Source organism: Leptodactylus fuscus, chromosome 6, assembly GCF_031893055.1.
Source record: "Leptodactylus fuscus isolate aLepFus1 chromosome 6, aLepFus1.hap2, whole genome shotgun sequence".
In the NCBI taxonomy this organism is placed as follows: Eukaryota; Metazoa; Chordata; class Amphibia; order Anura; family Leptodactylidae; genus Leptodactylus; species Leptodactylus fuscus.
The window spans coordinates 182,667,062-182,688,290 of record NC_134270.1 but is presented as its reverse complement, the minus strand read 5'-3'; the positions used below and the strand labels follow the sequence as shown (position 1 = coordinate 182,688,290).

The following is a 21,229-nucleotide window of genomic DNA, read 5'->3' as shown; positions in this document are numbered from 1 at the left end:
CCACACATTACATTGTCCTCCTCTTGGCCCCCACACATTACATTGTCCTCCTCTTGGCCTCCACACATTATATTGTCCTCCTCTTGGCCCCCACACATTATATTGTCCCCCTCTTGGCCCACTCACATTACATTGTCCCCTTCTAGCCCCCCACACATTACATTGTCCTCCTCTTGGCCCCCACACATTACATTGTCCCCTTCTAGGCCCCCACACATTACATTGTCCTCCTCTTGGCCCCCACACATTACATTGTCCCCCTTCTAGGCCCACACACATTACACTGTCCCCTTCTTGGCCCCACACATTACATTGCCCCCTTCTTGGCCCCAACACATTACACTGTCCACCTTCTTGGCCCCCACACATTACACTGTCCCACTTCTTGGCCCTCACACATTACAATATCCAACTCTTGGCCCCCACACATTACATTGTCCCCTTCTTGGTCCCCACACATTACATTGTCCCCTTCTTGGCCCCCACACATTACATTGCCCCCTTCTTGGCCCCAACACATTACACTGTCCACCTTCTTGGCCCCCACACCTTACGTTGTCCCCTTCTAAGCCCCCACACAATACACTGTCCCCTTCTAGGCCCCCACACATTACATTGTCCCCTTCTAGACCCCCACATATTACATTGTCCTCCTCTTGGCCCCCACACATTACATTGTCCCCCTTCTAGGCCCACACACCTTACGTTGTCCCCTTCTTGGCCCCACACATTACATTGTCCCCTTCTTGGCCCCCACACATTACATTGTCCCCTTCTTGGCCCCCACACATTACACTGTCCCACTTCTTGGCCCTCACACATTACAATATCCAACTCTTGGCCCCCACACATTACATTGTCCCTTTCTTGGCCCCCACACATTACATTGTCCCCTTCTTGGCCCCCACACATTACATTGTCCCCTTCTTGGCCCCCACACATTACACTGTCCCACTTCTTGGCCCTCACACATTACAATATCCAACTCTTGGCCCCCACACATTACATTGTCCCTTTCTTGGCCCCCACACATTACATTGCCCCCTTCTTGGCCCCAACACATTACACTGTCCACCTTCTTGGCCCCCACACCTTACCTTGTCCCCTTCTAAGCCCCCACACAATACACTGTCCCCTTCTAGGCCCCCACACATTACATTGTCCCCTTCTAGGCCCCCACACATTACATTGTCCCCTTCTAGACCCCCACACATTACATTGTCCTCCTCTTGGCCCCCACACATTACATTGTCCCTTTCCTGGCCCCCACACATTACATTGTCCCCATCTAGGCCCCCACACATTACATTATCCCCTTCTAGGCCCCCACACATTACACTGTCCACTTCTAGGGCCCTACACATTACACTGTCCCCTTCTTGGCCCCCACACATTACATTGTCCCCTTCTTCGCCCCCACACATTACATTGTCCCCTTCTTGGCCCCCACACATTACATTGTCCCCTTCTAGGCCCCCACACATTATGTTGTCCCCTTCTAGGCCCCCACACATTACGTTGTCCCCTTCTAGGCCCCCACACATTATGTTTTCCCCTTCTAGGCCCCCACACATTACATTGTCCCCTTCTAGGCCCCCACACATTACATTGTCCCCTTCTAGGCCCCCACACATTACATTGTCCCCTTCTTGGCCCCCACACATTACACTGTCCCCCTCTTGGCCCTCACACATTACATTGCCCCTTCTTGACCCCACACATTACATTGCCCCTTCTTGACCCCCACACATTTCATTGTCCCTTTCTTGGCCCCTCACACAGTACTTTGATAACATTCTGACAGCCTGTTGCCACCACTAGGGGGCTTTAAGTACATGTGTTTAATTCTGTATGCTGAGAGCTCCCCCTAGTGGTGGCTGCAGTTATCTAATATGTCAGGACATGTATGGGCAATAGTCTCCTTAGTGGTCTCTTGGTCGGGCTACAACAATATGGCTGCCAGCAGGGTTTTCTAGCTCGGCATCTCAGTTATAGGCTAAGTTTCAGTCTTTGCCCTTCAGACAATGGCGGGTAATGGCGCAGGTTGTCCAGAGCGACAGCACAGTTTATTAGGCAGCGCTGCGCTGTTAGACACAATGGCTGAGGTTGTTAAGCGGTATTACACTATTACCAAGACTGTTAAGCAGTGCGGGTAAGGGCGGCATTACTTCTCTCTCCCGTGCGATATAGGACGGAGTGTATTAAGCGATGTGATACCAGAATAGACTTTATTAAGCAATGCTGAGCTATTGTGGAGCTGCATTGTGTCGTGGCCAAGGTTGTGGAGCGGAGCGTTCCCTTATCACAGCGTATTAAGTCGTTTCATGATATAGTTTTAAGATGTAAGAAGGAAAGTGAAGAGAAGAAACCGCTCCAAATAATTCTCAGGAGTCAAATATGTCTCATCGTAAGAATATTCTGCTTAGTGACTCTAAAGACATCCTACATCAATGGAAGTATATAAGTCTATAAGTATACACACCATATATAACTATTATACTACTGCCATCTATGTACAAGAATATAACTACTATAATACTACCGCCTATGTACAAGAATATAACTACTATAATACTACCTCCTATGTACAAGAATATAACTACTATAATACTACTCCTATGTACAAGAATATAACTACTATAATACTACCTCCTATGTACAAGAATATAACTACTATAATACTACCCCCTATGTACAAGAATATAACTACTATAATACTGCCTCCTATATACAAGAATATAACTACTATAATACTACCCCCTATGTACAAGAATATAACTACTATAATACTGCCTCCTATGTACAAGAATATAACTACTATAATACTGCCTCCTATGTACAAGAATATAACTACTATAATACTGCTCCTATGTACAAGAATATAACTACTATAAAACTACTCCTATGTACAAGAATATAACTACTATAATACTACACCTATGTACAAGAATATAACTACTATAATACTACTCCTATGTACAAGAATATAACTACTATAATACTACTCCTATGTACAAGAATATAACTACTATAATACTACTCCTATGTACAAGAATATAACTACTATAATACTACCCCCCTATGTACAAGAATATAACTACTATAATACTACTCCTATGTACAAGAATATACTACTATAATACTGCTCCTATGTACAAGAATATAACTATTATACTACTGCTCCTATGTACAAGAATATAACTACTATAATACTACCCCCTATGTACAAGAATATAACTACTATAATACTACTCCTATGTACAAGAATATACTACTATAATACTGCTCCTATGTACAAGAATATAACTACTATAATACTACCTCCTATGTACAAGAATATAACTACTATAATACTACTCCTATGTACAAGAATATAACTACTATAATACTACTCCTATGTACAAGAATATACTACTATAATACTGCTCCTATGTACAAGAATATAACTACTATAATACTGCTCCTATGTACAAGAATATAACTACTATAATACTACTCCTATGTACAAGAATATAACTACTATAATACTGCTCCTATGTACAAGAATATAACTACTATAATACTACTCCTATGTACAAGAATATAACTACTATAATACTACTCCTATGTACAAGAATATAACTACTATAATACTACTCCTATGTACAAGAATATAACTACTATAATACTGCTCCTATGTACAAGAATATAACTACTATAATACTGCTCCTATGTACAAGAATATAACTACTATAATACTGCTCCTATGTACAAGAATATAACTACTATAATACTGCTCCTATGTACAAGAATATAACTACTATAATACTGCTCCTATGTACAAGAATATAACTACTATAATACTGCTCCTATGTACAAGAATATAACTACTATAATACTGCTCCTATGTACAAGAATATAACTACTATAATACTACCTCCTATGTACAAGAATATAACTACTATAATACTGCTCCTATATACAAGAATATAACTACTATAATACTGCTCCTATGTACAAGAATATAACTACTATAATACTGCTCCTATGTACAAGAATATAACTACTATAATACTACCTCCTATGTACAAGAATATAACTACTATAATACTGCTCCTATGTACTGTATATAACTACTATAATACTGCTCCTATGTACAAGAATATAACTACTATAATACTACTCCTATGTACAAAAATATAACTACTATAATACTGCTCCTATGTACAAGAATATAACTACTATAATACTACTCCTATGTACAAGAATATAACTACTATAATACTACTCCTATGTACAAGAATATAACTACTATAATACTACTCCTATGTACAAGAATATAACTACTATAATACTGCTCCTATGTACAAGAATATAACTACTATAATACTGCTCCTATGTACAAGAATATAACTACTATAATACTACCTCCTATGTACAAGAATATAACTACTATAATACTACTCCTATATACAAGAATATAACTACTATAATACTACCTCCTATGTACAAGAATATAACTACTATAATACTGCTCCTATATACAAGAATATAACTACTATAATACTAATCCTATGTACAAGAATATAACTACTATAATACTACATCCTATGTACAGGAATATAACTACTATAATACTACTCCTATGTACAAGAATATATCTACTATAATACTACTCCTATGTACAAGTATATAACTACTATAATACTACTCCTATGTACAAGAATATAACTACTATAATACTACTCCTATGTACAAGAATATAACTACTATAATACTGCTCCTATGTACAAGAATATAACTACTATAATACTACTCCTATGTACAAGAATATAACTACTATAATACTACTCCTATGTACAAGAATATAACTACTATAATACTGCTCCTATGTACAAGAATATAACTACTATAATACCGCTCCTATGTACAAGAATATAACTACTATAATACTGCTCCTATGTACAAGAATATAACTACTATAATACCGCTCCTATGTACAAGAATATAACTACTATAATACTGCTCCTATGTACAAGAATATAACTACTATAATACTACTCCTATGTACAAGAATATAACTACTATAATACTACCTCCTATGTACAAGAATATAACTACTATAATACTACCTCCTATGTACAAGAATATAACTACTATAATACCGCTCCTATGTACAAGAATATAACTACTATAATACTACCTCCTATGTACAAGAATATAACTACTATAATACTGCTCCTATGTACAAGAATATAACTACTATAATACCGCTCCTATGTACAAGAATATAACTACTATAATACCGCTCCTATGTACAAGAATATAACTACTATAATACTGCTCCTATGTACAAGAATATAACTACTATAATACTACTCCTATGTACAAGAATATAACTACTATAATACTACCTCCTATGTACAAGAATATAACTACTATAATACTACCTCCTATGTACAAGAATATAACTACTATAATACTACCTCCTATGTACAAGAATATAACTACTATAATACTACTCCTATGTACAAGAATATAACTACTATAATACTACTCCTATGTACAAGAATATATCTACTATAATACTACTCCTATGTACAAGTATATAACTACTATAATACTACTCCTATGTACAAGAATATAACTACTATAATACTACTCCTATGTACAAGAATATAACTACTATAATACTGCTCCTATGTACAAGAATATAACTACTATAATACTACTCCTATGTACAAGAATATAACTACTATAATACTACTCCTATGTACAAGAATATAACTACTATAATACTGCTCCTATGTACAAGAATATAACTACTATAATACCGCTCCTATGTACAAGAATATAACTACTATAATACTGCTCCTATGTACAAGAATATAACTACTATAATACCGCTCCTATGTACAAGAATATAACTACTATAATACTGCTCCTATGTACAAGAATATAACTACTATAATACTACTCCTATGTACAAGAATATAACTACTATAATACTACCTCCTATGTACAAGAATATAACTACTATAATACTACCTCCTATGTACAAGAATATAACTACTATAATACCGCTCCTATGTACAAGAATATAACTACTATAATACTACCTCCTATATACAAGAATATAACTACTATAATACTGCTCCTATGTACAAGAATATAACTACTATAATACCGCTCCTATGTACAAGAATATAACTACTATAATACCGCTCCTATGTACAAGAATATAACTACTATAATACTGCTCCTATGTACAAGAATATAACTACTATAATACTACTCCTATGTACAAGAATATAACTACTATAATACTACCTCCTATGTACAAGAATATAACTACTATAATACTACCTCCTATGTACAAGAATATAACTACTATAATACTACCTCCTATGTACAAGAATATAACTACTATAATACTACCTCCTATGTACAAGAATATAACTACTATAATACTGCTCTTATGTACAAGAATATAACTACTATAATACCACCCCTATGTACAAGAATATAACTACTATAATACTACCTCCTATGTACAAGAATATAACTACTATAATACTACTCCTATGTACAAGAATATAACTACTATAATACTGCTCCTATGTACAAGAATATAACTACTATAATACTGCTCCTATGTACAAGAATATAACTACTATAATACTACACCTATGTACAAGAATATAACTACTATAATACTACTCCTATGTACAAGAATATAACTACTATAATACTACCTCCTATGTACAAGAATATAACTACTATAATAATACTCCTATGTACAAGAATATAACTACTATAATACTACTCCTATGTACAAGAATATAACTACTATAATACTACCTCCTATGTACAAGAATATAACTACTATAATAATACTCCTATGTACAAGAATATAACTACTATAATACTACTCCTATGTACAAGAATATAACTACTATAATACTACCTCCTATGTACAAGAATATAACTACTATAATACTACTCCTATGTACAAGAATATAACTACTATAATACTGCCCCTATGTACAAGAATATAACTACTATAATACTACTCCTATGTACAAGAATATAACTACTATAATACTACTCCTATGTACAAGAATATAACTACTATAATACTACCTCCTATGTACAAGAATATAACTACTATAATACTACCTCCTATGTACAAGAATATAACTACTATAATACTACCTCCTATATACAAGAATATAACTACTATAATACTGCTCCTATGTACAAGAATATAACTACTATAATACTACTCCTATATACAAGAATATAACTCCTATAATACTGCCCCCTATCTGCAGTGCTGTGTAGACGCTCAGACCCCCATTATATACAGGAATATATCGGGTTATTCAGTACGACTCCCATCATCCGCTGTGAAGTATCGCTATAATCTCCTTTTGTCATGGAGGTCGCGGTGTGCGACCTCTCTCTGCTCCTCCTCATTGTTATGCATTAAACCTGATGATGGGTGATAGAAGAGCTGGTGGAGAGCGCTGCTCTGGAGCACCTGTCACTGTACAAGTGCTGATCCCTGCCGGCTGCTAATCGTGTGATGGCCCTTGTCATGGCGATGTAGCTGAGCTGGGATTGTCGCGCCGTCATTCAGTTATCTAAGTGGGGTGTGTATTTCGGCATAGAGAGGTGACAACTGCAGGAGCCGCAGGAACTGACACAGGACGTTGTCAGAGGGGGAGGGGCTGAGAAAACATCTCTACTCCATCCATACTACAGATATATAAGCTCTGCGGCGTTACTGCCCCCTAGAGTCAGTGTTACAGTATAACAACATGTGTCCTGGCGATTGTTGCTGCGTTCCCCCCGTGATGTCTGGAGTGCCCCTTTAAGGAGAACATGAACGTCATCCTGTGAAATATTCTTCTCCTGCCTGAATAACCAAAAGGTGAAATATGAAGTCACTTCGATCCCCTGTCAGTAATTTCCCCTAATTAGACATGTAAATTCCTCCGCTATACCGCCAAGCTGCCGTGCATGGCCCCTGGCGAGTGTTTCGGCTGCGCGGCTTCCAGATGAGACGTTCCATGTCCTGGAGCTGTTGTGAGCTCTTGCACCGTTGCACAAGATGAGATGTAAATCTCCTGCGCATGTGGCGGCCCCGGCGCTGCCGGCCCATTATCACCGTGGTGAGCGGCGAACCTTCCGGAAAGAGAGATGAAGATTTCTAATTAAGGTGAGATGTGGGGGGACAGTTTACAAGAAGAAGGATGGCCGCCTCCGGGGGAGCACGTGACGGCGGCAGGAACGAGAGCGCAACATGCAACAGATTGGAGAAAAATGGGAAAGACAAGGACAAGAACATTTATGTATCGGCTTACAGGCGGCAGACTGGCACTGAGGGCACCGCAACGGGCAGATCAGGGGCTTCTAGTATGGTTGGAGGAAGGTTCCCCTGGGTGTGGATCCAGTAGGTGGCGCTGTCTCTAGGAGTGTTAGCTGTGTGGTCAGGTGGGTTGGGCTTGTAGGCGGTTCCTATGTGGTGTGGATCCAGTAGGTGGCGCTTGACTCCTGGTCTGATAGCTGTGTAGTCATGTGGGTTGGGCTTGTAGGCGGCTCCTATGTGGTGTGGATCCAGTAGGTGGCGCTAACTCCTGGTCTGATAGCTGTGTGGTCAGGTGGGTTTGCTCCTAGACGGTTCCTATGTGGTGTGGATCCAATAGGTGGCGCTGTTTATTATATAGGGGCCACGGTGGAGATGTGGTGTATATTATACAGGGTACAGGGGCCACCATATAGGTGTGGTGTATATTATACAGGGTACAGGGGCCACCATATAGGTGTGGTGTATATTATACAGGGTACAGGGGCCACCATATAGGTGTGGTGTATATTATACAGGGTACAGGGGCCACCATATAGGTGTGGTGTATATTATACAGGGTACAGGGGCCACCATATAGGTGTGGTGTATATTATACAGAGTACAGGGGCCACCATATAGGTGTGGTGTATATTATACAGGGGCCACCATATAGATGTGGTGTATATTATACAAGGTACAGGGGCCACCATATAGATGTGGTGTATATTATACAAGGTACAGGGGCCACGGTGGACATGTGGTGTATATTATACAGGGTACAGGGGCCACTGCACAGATTGTTGTGTATATGAATCATTCTGATATTTCAATCTCGAAATCCACAATCACGAGTCCACCTGATGGCGCCCGCACCGCCCGTTACCCTGGTATTTATATGTAAATGATGCAGTGTCGTACAATGGAGGGGCCGGCCCTGAAATTGACTGGAGGCGCCGACAGAGAACCCCCCACTGTACCGAAACCAATAACAAGAGGCATCTGCCGTAACAGACCCCAGGATACGCGGTGTTAATAGTGGTGATCAGCGAATGTTTGGGACGTGAAGGTGTTCGGGGCGGCGAATGACGGGAATTATTCCAAAAATACTAATTTTGGCCCCGAGGCTTCTAAATAACCGGCGTTTATCTAGCGACTGATCGACAAGGGATTAACCATGTAATGGAGAAGGGAGTCATTTTGTAGGTTCCAGAAGGGTTGGACCTCACCAACCAATGGTGCCAAAGATATGAGATGAGGGGCGCCACCAGTATGGGGGTCTCTGATGGTGGGTCCAGGACTGGAGGGTCCATTGCATTCTGTTTTATCCTACTGTGCATTGTATAATATATATATGTATAGAGGGGTCTCAATGTCTACCGAGGTCTGGCCCACAAGTTCCCAGTCTGGGCCAGTCCTCTCTGGGTCACGCCATGACCATTTGCCCTCTTCTCAACTGCCTAAACTTACCCCTTTGAGGCTGCCACCCCTCAGACCTCTCATGCTACCTCACTTCACCCAACATGAAGGGGCACCAAACCATGGCACATCCATAGAGAAGCTTATAGCAGAAACCAATATGGTGGCCTCATATGGTGGTTCTTGGGCTGGAGGGTCCACAGGTCGCATGTGCTTTCCAGGATTTTAGGGTCTCCATATCTACTGAGGACTATAACTCACTATCACCTTGTCACTGTGTGGCCATGTGCCCTCATCTGAACTCACCTCTCAAGGGCTGATAGGCCTCACCCCTCTGACCTCTCAGCTCATTTCACTTACCCAGCACAGCCCATCTTGGGGCAACAAAACTGGCCAAATAATTTTGTGCTTATGTTCCTCATGAAGTTGATACAAGGTAACAAGGTACAGATTGTTGTGTATATGAATTATTCTGATATTTCAATCTCGAAATCCAAAATCACAAGGTTGATACAATCAATGGACCCTGCTGATGACATGGCCTCTGGTGTAGTGGCAAACAGGACCCATGTTCCCACTGTCCCACCAATGACTCATTAGGATGCACACACCAAATCTACATACACCAGCTATGGTGAAGCTGCAATATCACTGAAGGGAGATTTAGATTTTGCCACAGGACAGAGGGTAGGCCCACCAGATAGGACGGAGGATAAGCCCATCAGATAAGAAAGAAGGTAGTCCCATCGGACAGGATGAAGGGTAGGCCCATCATGTATGACGGAGGATAGGTCCACCAAATAGTGTGGAGGATAAGCCCATCATATAAGACAGAAGGTAGGCCCACCAGATAGGACGGAAGCTAGGCTCACCAGATAGGGCGGAGGGTAGGCCCATCAGATAGGGCGGAGGGTAGGCCCATCAGATAGGGCGGAGGGTAGGCCCATCAGATAGGGCAGAGGGTAGGCTCACCATATAGGACAGAAGGTAGGCTCACCAGATAGGTTGGAGGGTAGGCCCATCAGATAGGGCAGAGGGTAGGCTCACCAGATAGGGCAGAGGGTAGGCTCACCAGATAGGGCGGAGGGTAGGCCCATCAGATAGGGCAGAGGGTAGGCCCACCAGATAGGGCGGAGGGTAGGCTCACCATATAGGACAGAAGGTAGGCCCACCAGATAGGGCGGAGGTTAGCCCACCAGATAGGGCGGAGGTTAGCCCACCAGATAGGGCGGAGGTTAGCCCACCAGATAGGACAGAAGGTAGGCTCACCAGATAGGGCAGAGGGTAGGCTCACCAGATAGGACGGAGGATAAGCCCACCAGATAAGAAAGAAGGTAGTCCCATCGGACAGGATGAAGGGTAGGCCCATCAGGTATGACGGAGGATAGGTCCACCAAATAGTGTGGAGGATAAGCCCATCATATAAGACAGAAGGTAGGCCCACCAGATAGGACGGAAGGTAGGCTCACCAGATAGGGCGGAGGGTAGGCCCATCAGATAGGGCGGAGGGTAGGCCCATCAGATAGGGTGGAGGGTAGGCCCATCAGATAGGGCAGAGGGTAGGCTCACCATATAGGACAGAAGGTAGGCTCACCAGATAGGTTGGAGGGTAGGCCCATCAGATAGGGCGGAGGGTAGGCTCACCAGATAGGGCGGAGGGTAGGCCCATCAGATAGGGCGGAGGGTAGGCCCACCAGATAGGGCGGAGGGTAGGCTCACCATATAGGACAGAAGGTAGGCCCACCAGATAGGGCGGAGGTTAGCCCACCAGATAGGACAGAAGGTAGGCTCACCAGATAGGGCAGAGGGTAGGCTCACCAGATAGGGCGGAGGTTAGCCCACCAGATAGGGCGGAGGGTAGGCTCACCAGATAGGGCGGAGGTTAGCTCACCAGATAGGGCAGAGGGTAGGCTCACCAGATAGGGCGGAGGTTAGCCCACCAGATAGGGCGGAGGGTAGGCCCAACAGATAGGACAGAAGCTAGGCTCACCAGATAGGGCGGAGGGTAGGCTCACCAGATAGGACAGAAGGTAGGCTCACCAGATAGGGCGGAGGTTAGCCCACCAGATAGGACAGAAGCTAGGCTCACCAGATAGGGCAGAGGGTAGGCCCACCAGATAGGGCGGAGGTTAGCCCACCAGATAGGGCGGAGGGTAGGCTCACCATATAGGACAGAAGGTAGGCCCACCAGATAGGGCGGAGGTTAGCCCACCAGATAGGACAGAAGGTAGGCCCATCAGATAGGGCGGAGGGTAGGCTCACCAGATAGGGCGGAGGGTAGGCCCATCAGATAGGGCGGAGGGTAGGCCCACCAGATAGGGCGGAGGGTAGGCTCACCATATAGGACAGAAGGTAGGCCCACCAGATAGGGCGGAGGTTAGCCCACCAGATAGGACAGAAGGTAGGCTCACCAGATAGGGCAGAGGGTAGGCTCACCAGATAGGGCGGAGGTTAGCCCACCAGATAGGGCGGAGGGTAGGCTCACCAGATAGGGCGGAGGTTAGCTCACCAGATAGGGCAGAGGGTAGGCTCACCAGATAGGGCGGAGGTTAGCCCACCAGATAGGGCGGAGGGTAGGCCCAACAGATAGGACAGAAGCTAGGCTCACCAGATAGGGCGGAGGGTAGGCTCACCAGATAGGACAGAAGGTAGGCTCACCAGATAGGGCGGAGGTTAGCCCACCAGATAGGACAGAAGCTAGGCTCACCAGATAGGGCAGAGGGTAGGCCCACCAGATAGGGCGGAGGTTAGCCCACCAGATAGGACAGAAGGTAGGCCCACCAGATAGGGTGGAGGGTAGGCTCACCAGATAGGACAGAAGGTAGGCCCACCAGATAGGGCGGAGGGTAGGCCCACCAGATAGGGCGGAGGGTAGGCCCACCATATAGGACAGAAGGTAAGCCCACCAGATAGGGCGGAGGGTAGGCCCACCATATAGGACAGAAGGTAGGCTCACCAGATAGGGCGGAGGGTAGGCCCACCAGATAGGGCGGAGGGTAGGCCCACCATATAGGACAGAAGGTAAGCCCACCAGATAGGGCGGAGGTTAGCCCACCAGATAGGACAGAAGGTAGGCTCACCAGATAGGGCAGAGGGTAGGCTCACCAGATAGGGCGGAGGTTAGCCCACCAGATAGGGCGGAGGGTAGGCTCACCAGATAGGGCGGAGGTTAGCTCACCAGATAGGGCAGAGGGTAGGCTCACCAGATAGGGCGGAGGTTAGCCCACCAGATAGGGCGGAGGGTAGGCCCAACAGATAGGACAGAAGCTAGGCTCACCAGATAGGGCAGAGGGTAGGCTCACCAGATAGGACAGAAGGTAGGCTCACCAGATAGGGCGGAGGTTAGCCCACCAGATAGGACAGAAGCTAGGCTCACCAGATAGGGCAGAGGGTAGGCCCACCAGATAGGGCGGAGGTTAGCCCACCAGATAGGACAGAAGGTAGGCCCACCAGATAGGGTGGAGGGTAGGCTCACCAGATAGGACAGAAGGTAGGCCCACCAGATAGGGCGGAGGGTAGGCCCACCAGATAGGGCGGAGGGTAGGCCCACCATATAGGACAGAAGGTAAGCCCACCAGATAGGGCGGAGGGTAGGCCCACCATATAGGACAGAAGGTAGGCTCACCAGATAGGGCGGAGGGTAGGCCCACCAGATAGGGCGGAGGGTAGGCCCACCATATAGGACAGAAGGTAAGCCCACCAGATAGGGCGGAGGGTAGGCCCACCATATAGGACAGAAGGTAGGCCCACCAGATAGGGCGGAGGGTAGGCCCACCATATAGGACAGAAGGTAGGCCCATCAGATAGGGCGGAGGGTAGGCCCAACAGATAGGGCAGAGGGTAGGCCCATCAGATAGGGCGGAGGGTAGACCCATCAGATAGGGCGGAGGGTAGGCCCATCAGATAGGACAGAAGGTAGGCCCATCAGATAGGGCGGAGGGTAGGCCCACCAGATAGGGCGGAGGGAAGGCCCACCAGATAGGGCGGAGGGTAGGCCCACCAGATAGGGCGGAGGGTAGGCCCACCAGATAGGGCGGAGGGTAGGCCCACCAGATAGGACAGAAGGTAGGCCCACCAGATAGGGCGGAGGGTAGGCCCACCAGATAGGACAGAAGGTAGGCCCACCAGATAGGGCGGAGGGTAGGCCCATCAGATAGGGCGGAGAGTAGGCCCACCAGATAGGGCGGAGGGTAGGCCCACCATATAGGACAGAAGGTAAGCCCACCAGATAGGGCGGAGGGTAGGCCCACCATATAGGACAGAAGGTAGGCCCATCAAATAGGGCGGAGGGTAGGCCCACCAGATAGGGCAGAGGGTAGGCCCATCAGATAGGGCGGAGGGTAGACCCATCAGATAGGGCGGAGGGTAGGCCCATCAGATAGGACAGAAGGTAGGCCCATCAGATAGGGCGGAGGGTAGGCCCACCAGATAGGGCGGAGGGTAGGCCCACCAGATAGGGCGGAGGGTAGGCCCACCAGATAGGGCGGAGGGTAGGCCCACCAGATAGGACAGAAGGTAGGCCCACCAGATAGGGCGGAGGATAGGCCCACCAGATAGGACAGAAGGTAGGCCCACCAGATAGGGCGGAGGGTAGGCCCACCAGATAGGGCGGAGGGTAGGCCCACCAGATAGGACAGAAGGTAGGCCCACCAGATAGGGCGGAGGATAGGCCCACCAGATAGGACAGAAGGTAGGCCCACCAGATAGGGCGGAGGGTAGGCCCATCAGATAGGGCGGAGGGTAGGCCCACCAGATAGGGCGGAGGATAGGCCCACCAGATAGGGCGGAGGGTAGGCCCATCGCATAGGCCAGACCTACCAGAGCTGCCGCTTTTCCATGGGCACATTAAGAGTCCCCGCACTATGTATGTCCTAGGTCTTGGAGACGTCTCGTGTATAGTTGCTTTATGTCTTTGCCCTTCCCTTGCCAATAAGTGTTGCATAAACATCCGCCCCCGCATGTGGCTGTGTGTGTACCCTTGGCTGGAGCTCGTAGAGCGTTGCTCGCCTCCCCCGCTGGTAGATGCCATCTGAATAATCCTCTGCTCTGGGTCAGCTCTGCAGACTTCACATTACTGACCACATATTCTCGCCCTGTCAGGCCGGATGACATCATCTGGAACCGTCTTAATGACACATTACCGGAACGGGCACAAGTCCAGGGCGAACTCCTGACCTTCCCATCTCTCAGCCTGCAAGACAATGGAACCTACACCTGCCAGGTCTCCAACAAGCATGGCCGCTCCTCTGACCAATACGTGCTGGTTGTGTATGGTGAGTAGCGGGCATGGCGGGGGGTATAGGGTGAAGCGGGTGCTGGCGGGGTCTCTGCTGTGTATAGAGGAGGGATCAGCAGGTAATCTGGGTAGTCATCCTGGCCTTATTACCTGCTGGGCTGTACGGCGGGGCCTAGGGCTGATGTCTGCAGGGGCCCCTGATTCCGGGGTATCTACATGGGGTGATGTTGGAGTCTGGAGGGATCTCCTGCTTCTGTATTGTCCAGGTCTTGTCTATAGATGGCGCCCTTCCATACCTGACATTTCTATTGCCCCCTACAGATCCCGGAGCGATCATTGAGGCCCAGACTCAAGTCCCTTATGCGATCATAGGTGGCATCCTGGCACTTCTGGTCTTCCTCGTCATCTGCGTCCTCATCGTCATGGTCTGGTGTTCTGTGCGGCAAAAAGGTAAGAGGTGGCGGTGGAGCCCTTTAATAGACTGGAGTATGGCGCACATTGTGTTCTCGGCCAGTAGGTGGCGTTGTGTTAATAGTCCTGACCAATAGACTCAGCCCTGGCCCACCCACCCCCTCCTCCAACCACAGCCTTGGCCTCTCCAACGTCAGCCCTGGGTCCCCCTGACCCCAGCCCTAGTTCCCCTGATCTCAGCCTCAGACCCCTCTGACCCCAGCCCTGGGTCCCACTCCCTCCTCCAATCACAGCCTTGCCCTCTCCAACTTCAGCCCTGGGCCCTCCTAACCACAGCCCTGGTCCCCCCTGACCTCAGCCCTGGTTCCCCTGACCTTAGCCATGGCCCCCCTGACCTTAGCCCCAATCCCCTTGACCACAGCCCTGGGCCCCCTGACTTTAGCCCTGGCTCCCCTGACCTTTGCCTCGGACCCCCTGACCTTAGCCCTGGCCCATCTGACTTCAGCGCTAGCCCCCAACCTCAGCTGTGGCCCACCTGACCTTAGCCCCAGACCCTCTGAAATTTGCCCTGAACCATCCTGATCTCCTCTCCTGCCCCCTTGACCACAGCCCTGTTCCCCCGTACCTAAGCTCCCGCCCCCCTGACCACAGCCTTGGCCCCCCTGACCTCAGCCCTGGCCCCCCTAACCTCAGCCCCCTCCCCTTGACCACAGCCCCCACCCCCCTGACCACAGTCCCCGTCCCCCTGACCTCAGCTCCCGCCCCCTGACCACAGCCCTGGTCCCTCTGACCACAGCTCTGGTCTCCCTGACCACAGCCCTGGCCCCCTGACCTCAGCCCCCACCCCCCTGACCACAGCCCTGGCCCCCTGACCTCACCTCCCGCCCCCCTGACCAAAGCCCTGGCCCCCCTGACTTCAGCCCCCACCCACCTGACCACAGCCTTGGCCCCCCTGACCTCAGCTCCTGCCCCCTGACCACAGCCCCTGCCCCCCTGACCACAGCCCTGGCCCCCCTAACCTCAGCCCCCTCCCCTTGACCACAGCCCCCACCCCCCTGACCACAGTCCCCGTCCCCCTGACCTCAGCTCCCGCCCCCTGACCACAGCCCTGGTCCCTCTGACCACAGCTCTGGTCTCCCTGACCACAGCCCTGGCCCCCTGACCTCAGCCCCCTCCCCCTGACCACAGCCCCCACCCCCCTGACCACAGCCCTGGCCCCCTGACCTCACCTCCCGCCCCCCTGACCACAGCCCTGGCCCCCTGACCTCACCTCCCGCCCCCCTGACCAAAGCCCTGGCCCCCCTGACTTCAGCCCCCACCCACCTGACCACAGCCTTGGCCCCCCTGACCTCAGCTCCTGCCCCCTGACCACAGCCCTGGTCCCCCTGACCACAGCCCTGGTCCCCCTGACCTCAGCTCCTGCCCCCTGACCACAGCCCTGGTCCCCCTGACCACAGCCCTGGCCCCCTGACCTCAGCTCCCGCCTCCTGACCACAGCCCTGGTCCCCCGTACCTAAGCTCCCGCCCCCCTGACCACAGCCCCTGCCCCCCTGACCACAGCCCTGGCCCCCCTGACCTCAGCCCCCTCCCCTTGACCACAGCCCTGGCCCCCCTGACCTCAGCCCCCTCCCCTTGACCACAGCCTTGGCCCCCCTGACCTCAGCCCCTGCCCCCCTGACCTCATCTTCCGCCCCCCTGACCCCAGTCTGTTTCTCCTTCCCAGGCTCATACCTGACTCATGAAGCCAGCGGACTGGACGAGCACGGAGAAGCCCGAGAAGCCTTTCTAAACGGAGGCGAAAACCACAAGAGGAAGGAGGAGTTTTTTATTTAAAAGAAGAAAAAACAAAACAAAAGACACAGAAGAAAAAAATCCCACCACAGTATTAATAACCTGACTTTTTTATTTTCTGGTACCTATGGAGGGCGGGAGGCGGGTAGTAGGGACGTGTAGAGACGCCATAGACGGAGGAAGGGGCAGCCTCGCTGTTGCAGGGGGGTCGGCCATGTTGGATGCCGCTGAGCCCCTTACAACTTGGGTGGGGTGGGGGTGGGGGGTCATTGACTTGAGGACTGACCTTGTTGTATGCAAGATAAACTCTGCAGCGCCCCCGAGAGGGGAAGAACAATAAGTTTTTTTTTTTTTTTGTGGTTGACTATTTACAAAGGAGCAACTGTACAGATAGGAAGGGGTTAAACAGAGGAGAAACCGCGCCGTGCGGCTCCGATGAGACCCCCGCCGTCATACACACCCCTCCTGAGCCATCGCCCAGCCTGATGCTTACCAATATGGAGTCTGTGACCGGGAATCCGACTGGCGGTAATACCCTGGGTGGGCAGCAGGGGTGCTGCGTGATAGCGGAAGGACATGTGTCATGGGTGCGTTGGAACAATAGAACAATTGGTAATAAGGGGGGGGGGCAAAGTCCGAAAAAGGTGAAGGTATACACCAAATACAGGGGATATAGCTCCTTAAGATTTGTGTCCTGTTCCTCCAAGCCCCTCAGATTAGAAACACTGTTTAACCGAGATACAGCGCCTCCCTCCTCTCTAGGTCAGGTCGGGTATTACAGCTCATCCTCAATGAAGTGAATGGAACTGAGATGCAATACCGGCTATAGCCTATGGACCAGAGAGGCGCTGTTTCTGAAAACAGATGGTATTAGGGTGCGATGACTGTGTTCAGGGTGGTCGGAGGAACAACAGAGGGATGTTGTAAGTGTAATGGGGGGGGGGCGCAGACTCTGATATTGGGAAGCCTGGGGTGCGTATAGATACTGCGTGTCCTCCGCCATCCAGAGGGCGAGGCGGCTCCAGATGATTTCTCTAGAGGTGATGGTTATCTGGACCCGCCGGCTCATATCACTTTACTAAAACCTCATCAGCACCCCAGGGGGCCCGAGGGACCCCACATGGTAATATCACAACATCCCGCACTCATAGAGGGAGGGGGCGGGTCTAAATCACTCCTAAAAAATGATGTTTCCGATTGCAGCTTTGGCCGTGACTAGAGGATCATGACATCATGGTCTAAAACCAAAACACCGCCCCCTTGTGACATAAAGGGGCGTGTCCAAGATCAGAAAACGGTGACTGCTTTATTCCAAAAACAGCGCCACTCCTGCCCATAGGTGGTGTCTGGTACTGCAGCTCAGGTCCACTGAAGTGAGATGCAATACCACCTACAACCTGTGGGCAGGGGGGGCGCTGTTTTTCCATGTTTTATTAGTCCTGTACAGCCCCTCGCTGACGCACAACAGAGGAGACAATCTGATGATGGTTGGGGTTGGTAGATTTAGGACTCCCCGCCTGTTGGCGGACTACAAGCTCCAGCATGTTCCGGTAGTCTTGGGTTGATGATGGGGTTTGTAGTGTCAGTTTTTCCTCTGTGACTACAAGTCCCAGCATGCCCTGGCCGCCTGTGTACAGCTGGGGGCCCGGAGGGCGGGGGCCGATCCTCTCATGTATCTGACTCACTTCACTTCTTTTCTTCTCCATTCACACCCCAAGTTCCATGAAGAATGGTCTGTCCCGAGAGCAGCGATCAGGTCACATGTCTGACAACACGAGGCCACATGGTAGTCAGAGGCGAGGGCAGACGAGATTTTTTTTCTTTGTGGCTTTGGATGTGACTGGAGGATAAATTAACATGGCCGATGACTCATGGGCGTGTGTGTATGGTGAAGGGGAGGAGCCTAATCAGTTTGGCCCCATCCTTTCCAGGGGCAATCAAAGAAGGGGCGGGACTAATCTGATGGGCATTCTATCCTTGGGGGTGGAGGGGCACTTTGGGCGGATTTTTTTTTTCCTACTTACCCCCCCTAGTAATCCAGTAGGTTTGGATTGTGACCGTGTCTAGTAGGCGGAGCTCCTGGTAGTTTGGGTTGGGATTATAAAGCAGGGACTGGTCGGTTGCGATCCCACGCCTCCCCGTGATATTTATGAGACGGTGGGAGCCAATGAACTGCTTTGTAACACGACTTCCTGTCTGACAGGAAGTGACTGACGGGGCTGTGTATAGTGTCTGTTTTTATTTTTCATGGGGGGGAGGGGCAGGGCGGATGTTTTTTTTGTTTTTTTTCCTCAGTGCCGTGTTACTTTTCCAGAATTGTTTAGAATTTTTTTCTTTTTTTAATTTTTTTTTTCTTCCCGTCTCTTCTCGTTGTTTCTCGTTAACTGTAAAACCTTTAAAAAGCCATGAACCTAGGGGAAATTAATATATAAATATATATATGTAAATAAACTATAGCCCATCCCGGAGGCGGGGCCCAGCAGATCCCACGCCGCGTGTACTGTGCCATCTCTTTTTCTGTTTTTGTTTTTAACCTATCGCTTTAACTCTTTGGCCGTCGGCGGAGACACGCCCCCCTCCCCCGGCCCGATCGGCTAAAGGGTTAATCGCTCATCCAATAACCGGCCTAAAAGCCATATACTTTTAACAGCACAATGTCCTTGTTCCACGGATCGAGCGGCCACGGCAGCGCAGAGGGGTACCGCCCACGTGGGCGGGGGGTGGGGCAGTCAGCGCAGAGAAGCCGGCGATTCTTCCTATTTTTTTTTTTTGTTTCCCCGTGTACAATCTCATCCATTATCGGTGTAGACGGCCTCTCTGACCCCGCCCACCGCGCTGCTTCGTGGTATCCGAAACGTGGGCTCTGGTCTTGTCGTGGAGAGAGAGGCAGAGGGGGATGTTGTTCCTGCCCCGTTATTTGTGTATGTGTAGGAAGAGGGGGGAGGGGCAGTAAAGTTAAGCAGGGGAGGGGCTTTGTGTAATTCTTTTTTTTGTGTGTTTTCCCCTCGTTCCTCTCTCCACCACTTTTTTGGTCCCCTCCATTATCCCTCCTGTCATCTTACAGCCTGTCCGGAGCACCAATTTTGTACACAATGTACCAAAAAAAAGAACAAAAAAAAAATATATATATATAAAAAAAAAAATTTACAAAAACAACAGATTAAGAAGCGGACAGATTAAAAAAAACTAATAAGAAAACTGAAAAAAAAAAAAATAAAGTTCATGTTTAGTTATTTTTGTGTCTTGTGGTTTTTTTTATTATTGGGAAAATTATAAAAAAAATTTAAAAAATTGCGAAAATTTTTAAAGGGAAATCCTGTTAATCTTGTATTTGATAATTCAGTATTGTGTTATGGCTGGTGCAAGGCCTGAGGGGGCGGAGCAATGATACAGGCTCCACCCCCTTAGGCCCTGCACCAGGCATAATACAAATACAGGTTTACCCGGAGTGTCCCTTTAAGTCACCACACTTGGTAGATTTCGTGTAAATTTTTAACCCTTTGGCCAGACAAGTCCTTCGTGTCTGGTTTATTGTGTTTTTGATAGTCTGACATCAATTAAAGGGATTTACTGCAGTCAGGATTTAAAGGGGCGGTCTCTTCACCAACATGACCGAATCCAGTTCGGGAGTTGCCAGAGGTGACGTGGTGCGGCCATTTCCTGGAATCGCTTTGGTCACCGCACGACAGGAAATCTGACTGAGGTGAATCATTTTTTGAGAATTTGGTCGCACCCGCGTCGTGTTAGGGCAGGTAAATGGGCCGGGTATCCGGGGGCCCCTGCCAGGTTATGTAAACGCAGGAGCCCCCAGGGGTAAATCTGCAGTAAAACGGGGCCAAGTTTTAGATTAATTTGGATTAAGTGCAACTGAACAGCTGCGGCAAGACGACAACTCCCAACAGGACGGGGGGGCGACCCCTGACCCTGGGGAGCGACCCCTGACCCTGCCGATTATTTATAGGGGGGGGGGGAATTCAGTGACAGTAGTGTGAGGGAGAGAACAGTCCTCATAGCAACCAGGCCCTGTGTAAAACGAAAGCAGT

General features: G+C 48.3%; 1 protein-coding gene across 1 annotated transcript in view; it reads left to right on the top strand.

Annotated features, from left to right (window-relative positions):
• Positions 1-18,289, top strand: part of CADM4 (cell adhesion molecule 4) — a 247,964-nt gene extending 229,675 nt beyond the window's left edge. Inside the window, exons 7-9 of the mRNA XM_075277988.1 lie at positions 14,849-15,021; positions 15,306-15,434; positions 17,119-18,289. Coding sequence (XP_075134089.1) covers positions 14,849-15,021; positions 15,306-15,434; positions 17,119-17,228 — 412 coding nt within the window. The 3' untranslated portion in view covers positions 17,229-18,289. The remainder of the gene's footprint in view (positions 1-14,848; positions 15,022-15,305; positions 15,435-17,118) is intronic.
• The last annotated feature ends 2,940 nt before the right edge of the window (positions 18,290-21,229 follow it).